Genomic DNA, 4,321 nt, shown 5'->3' on the forward strand with positions numbered 1-4,321 from the left:
ATATATATATATATATATATATATATATACCCCCTAGGCTTTACAAGATAACTAAAAACATAAATGAAGATTATAAGTGTATGCTCATTCTGAGCTACATAGTGAGACTGAATCAAACCAAAAGAAAATAAAAATGGGAGGTGGGTTTATCTATCGTGATCAAAAGATACAGATAGAAGATGGTTGTTATGAAGAAGCCTGTCGGAGTGAAGAAGGATTGCTGTGGCCATGTATGGTTAGTGAGAGCCATCCTGGAAAAATGCAGATCTAAAAGAGGTTATTGATTATCTTCCTGTGCTCAAAAAACTTAGATCCACAACTGAATGATATATCGAAGCATGCTATATGTATATTGTATGTGTATGTCATGGGCACATTTTCTGTGTTTATAGCATTGGAAGAGGCCATTAAAATGTTGGACTCTGTCAAAGGAAGTTATGGGTCTGATAAAGAGAGATATCTGGAGGGGCTGGAAGATCTAGAGGGTGAGTTGATTAAACTGACAGCCAGCAGTTTGTAATTAACATTTACTTGATATCTTTAAACTTAAGGGAGCTTATCTATGGGCTTTCGGTTCTAATGGTTAACATTACTGCTTTTCAAATTTTCCCTAAAGATTTTTTTAAATTATGTGTATGTGCCTGTCTCTGTGTATGGGTGTGTGTACATGAGTGCAGGTGTTGGAGGGGACCAGTGGCTTTTGATTTGCTTCTATCTGGAGCCATAGGCAGTTGTGAGCTGCCCCAGGAAAATAGACCTGAGATCCTCTGTGAGAGCATCTGAACCATCTCTTCAGCCCCATTTCTAAATGTGTATTTGAGAATTTCAAGCTATTTTACCAGCTACCAGTTAATTCTTAATAGTTCCTAAATACTAGCATGAACACATTGGAACACTGGTATAGATTAGATTTTGGACTATATATTGACAGAGATTAAATTTTTTAAAGGATATATTTATTTTACATGTATGAGTGTTTTGTATGCATGTATCCATGTATGTTCGTGGCTGGTGCCTGGAGAGATCACAAGAGGGTCTTGATCTCCTAGAAGTGGTGTTACATATGGTTAAGAGACACTTGGTGTGTTCTGGGAATTGAACTAGGTGCTCTTAACCACTGAGACATCTCCCCAGACCCTAAAGAGATTTTTATTATGAAATTAAATGCCTATGTGAGCCCATGAGCTAGATTGCAAACTGGATCTTAGATTATTTCTATATGTTGTTGTGTGGCTTCAAACTCATGCTTATTTCTACGTAAATTTCATTATACATTAATATATTTTTGTGTGTATTTTAGATGATGTTCATGCTGTAGTGTTAAGAAGAACTGTGGTCAACCCCCTCTTCTCTTCTCCCTTTCTCTCTCTCCCCTCCTTCTCTCCTGCTCTTTCTCCCTCCCTTCTTTGTGAAAGGCTGTTAAAGTATTGTTGAATAAGTATGCCTGTTTTTGTTAACAATTCTGTTATTTGTTTATTTACAAAAACTTTACCTGATCATCTATATTACACTTAACTATATTTTAAAAGATATTTACTGCCTTTGAATGGAAATTTAAGCAAAAACTATTGTTAAAATTCTCCCAAGGAATGGTCAACAAAGTTGCTCAGTGGGTAGAGATGTCCAACTGCCACAGGCTTGTGCCTCACCCCCCACAGTTTTCTGAGGGTATGTTTGGCAGTACACAACAGTTTTATTGCTAGGACCAATGAGGAAGGACTACATCTGGAGAGTGGAGGCAAGAGTTGTGGGCTAAGTAAGCACCCTCATACTGCAGTGCATATGGCAACACCACTGCCATCAAACAGTCATCTAGACCAAAATGTTAATAGTGTCGGGGTCTAGAAATCTTAGACTTACCTACAAAATTGTTCACTCCTATCATTTTGGAAGTTTTTTTTTTTTTTTTAAAGTAAATTAGTTCTTCAAATGCAGACAAAAAATTTAAGGTAAGTATGATTTAGAAACATTAGATAACATTAGAAGGGCCACACCTTCTAATAGTGCCATTCCCTGGGTGGAGCATATACAAACCATGACAGTGAGAAAGAGATGAAGGGAAGGATGGAGTAAGAATTTCTTAGTGAAATATCACTAATTTCAGAGTAATAAGTAAACACTTTATTGAATAGATGCTAGGAAAGCAGAGGGACTTTTCATGTTAGGAACGGCCATGTTTAAGGAGTACAGAGGAACCTGGAAAACAAGAGTGCAGACTGGGAAACTCTCAGACTGATTGTCTGAGAAAGGAATAGCCATCCTTGTCCAATGTTATCAGATGAAGAGCTTGTGTTATCTCTCATTTCCTGTCAAAGCAGGTAAGGCCAGGCGCTGCTCTTCATTTCACTGTCCCACTGTGCATTTTCAGGTTTAAAAAAAGAACTGTTGTCTTCAGACCTGAAATTACCAACAGTAAGCAGTGAGTATGAACTTTATTTATATAAATATCTATGATGTGTGTGCGTGTGTATGCATGTATGCATATATGTATGTATGTATGATGTATGTCTTTATATATTTCATACAGCAAGAGAATTTTTTAGGTTATTGTTGTCAAATGCTGATGTATTCTAACATATCTCACCTGAATCTAGAATCTGATTGTGTGGGAAAATGTGGTATTTGTCTTTCTCTGTGTCTGCATTTCTTTGCTTCTTTTTTTCGTTCCATCGTCTTCCTGAAAATGTCACGAGTCCATTTTTCTTTATAGCCACATAGAAAACCATAATATATAAGCACTGCACATTCCGTATCCATGGACATATAGGCTGGCTCCATTTCTTAGCTGTTGTGAGTACAGTAGCCACAAGCCCAAGGAGCCAGTATCTCTGTGGATGTGCTTAGAGGTCTTCCTCTAAGGCATCCGTGGGCATCCGTGAGGAGAGGTACAGCAGGGTCACAGAGCTGTTATGTCTTCAGTCTTCTGAGGAACTCCCAGATCATTTCCCACAGTGTGTATGCTGTAATTATGTAGTGCTACTGTGTACCACTTACCTGTCAAACTGGATTACTTTAGCTGTATTGGTTCACCTGCCTCACCACAAATTCCGTACTTCCTCTTTACTCCTAAACACTTACATATTTTGTTTCTTGGAATAGTCTTCTGTGACCTGTTTTGCTCACCTTGTTTACTGGTGAGCTTGTATCCTTGGAGACACCTCCTCCTCATCCCATAGCTTAAAGCAGTCTCTTTTGTCATGTGCCCTTGCTGGTTCTTTTCTGTTTCAGAGTACTTGTCCCATGTAAATGGTTTGCAATATTAGATTAAAATAACTGCCTCTTAATGCCTAGAATTGCCATTGACCAAGGGGAAATTGTAGCTCTAAAATGCAGTGAAATCTTGGTTCTTGTGAGAGGCCCTGCCAGAGCCTTACAAATACAGAGGCAGATGCTCACAGCCAACCATTGGACTGAGCACAGGGTCCCCAATAGAGGAGTTAGAGAAAGGACTGAAGGAGTTGAAGGGATTTGCAACCCCATAGGAAGAACAACAATATCAACCACAAGATCCTCCAGATCTCCAAGGGACTAAGCTATCAACCAAGGAGTACACAAGGCTCCAGCTTCATATGTAGCAGAGGGTGGCCTTGTTAGGCATCAATGGGAGGAGAGGTCCTTAATCCTATGAAGGCTCAATGCCCCAGTGTAGGGAAATCGAGGGCAGGGATGTGGGAGTGGGTGGGTGGGTGGAGGAAAACCCTCATAGAAGCATGGGGAGGGAGGATGGAATAGGGGGTTTTTGGGAGAGGGGGACACAGGGAAAGGGGATAACATTTGAAGTGTAAATAAAGAAAATGTCCAAAAAATATGAAACCAAGAGTTTTAGAATGCATGAACCTGGAAAAAAAGAATAACTAATGTTTATAAACTAATTAAATTTAATATGTCAGATATTGTTTTAGATCTTTTGTGATAACTCATAATTTTAAATATTCATTGAATGAATGAAATGCTTTATCTTTTTAAAAATTTTAAAAAAATTTTTATTAGATATTTTCTTTATTTACATGTCATATGATTTCTCCTTTCCCAGTTCCCCTCCAAAAAAAAAAACTCCAAAAAACAACAACAAGAACAAACCCCTGTTCCCTCCCCCTCTCCCTGCTCACCACCTCACCCTCTCCCGCTTACTGGCCCTGGCATTCCCCTACACTGGGGCACAGAACCTTCACAGGGCCAAGGGCCTCTCCTCCCGTTGATGACTGACTTGGCCATCCTCTATTATACACATGCTGCCAGAGCCATCAGTCACTCCATGTGTACTCCTTGGTTGGTGGTTTAGTCCCTGGGAGCTCTGAGGGTACTAGTTAATTCATATTGT

General features: G+C 39.3%; 1 protein-coding gene across 1 annotated transcript in view; it reads left to right on the plus strand.

Moving 5' to 3' along the window:
* Efcab13 (EF-hand calcium binding domain 13) overlaps positions 1-4,321 on the plus strand; it is a 110,355-nt gene that overhangs the window by 55,427 nt on the left and 50,607 nt on the right. The window contains exons 21-22 of the mRNA XM_031354079.1: positions 393-485; positions 2,369-2,419. Of these exons, the coding sequence (XP_031209939.1) occupies positions 393-485; positions 2,369-2,419 (144 nt within the window). The remainder of the gene's footprint in view (positions 1-392; positions 486-2,368; positions 2,420-4,321) is intronic.

The sequence above is a fragment of the Mastomys coucha genome, unplaced genomic scaffold (genome assembly GCF_008632895.1).
Source record: "Mastomys coucha isolate ucsf_1 unplaced genomic scaffold, UCSF_Mcou_1 pScaffold5, whole genome shotgun sequence".
Lineage (NCBI taxonomy): Eukaryota > Metazoa > Chordata > Mammalia > Rodentia > Muridae > Mastomys > Mastomys coucha.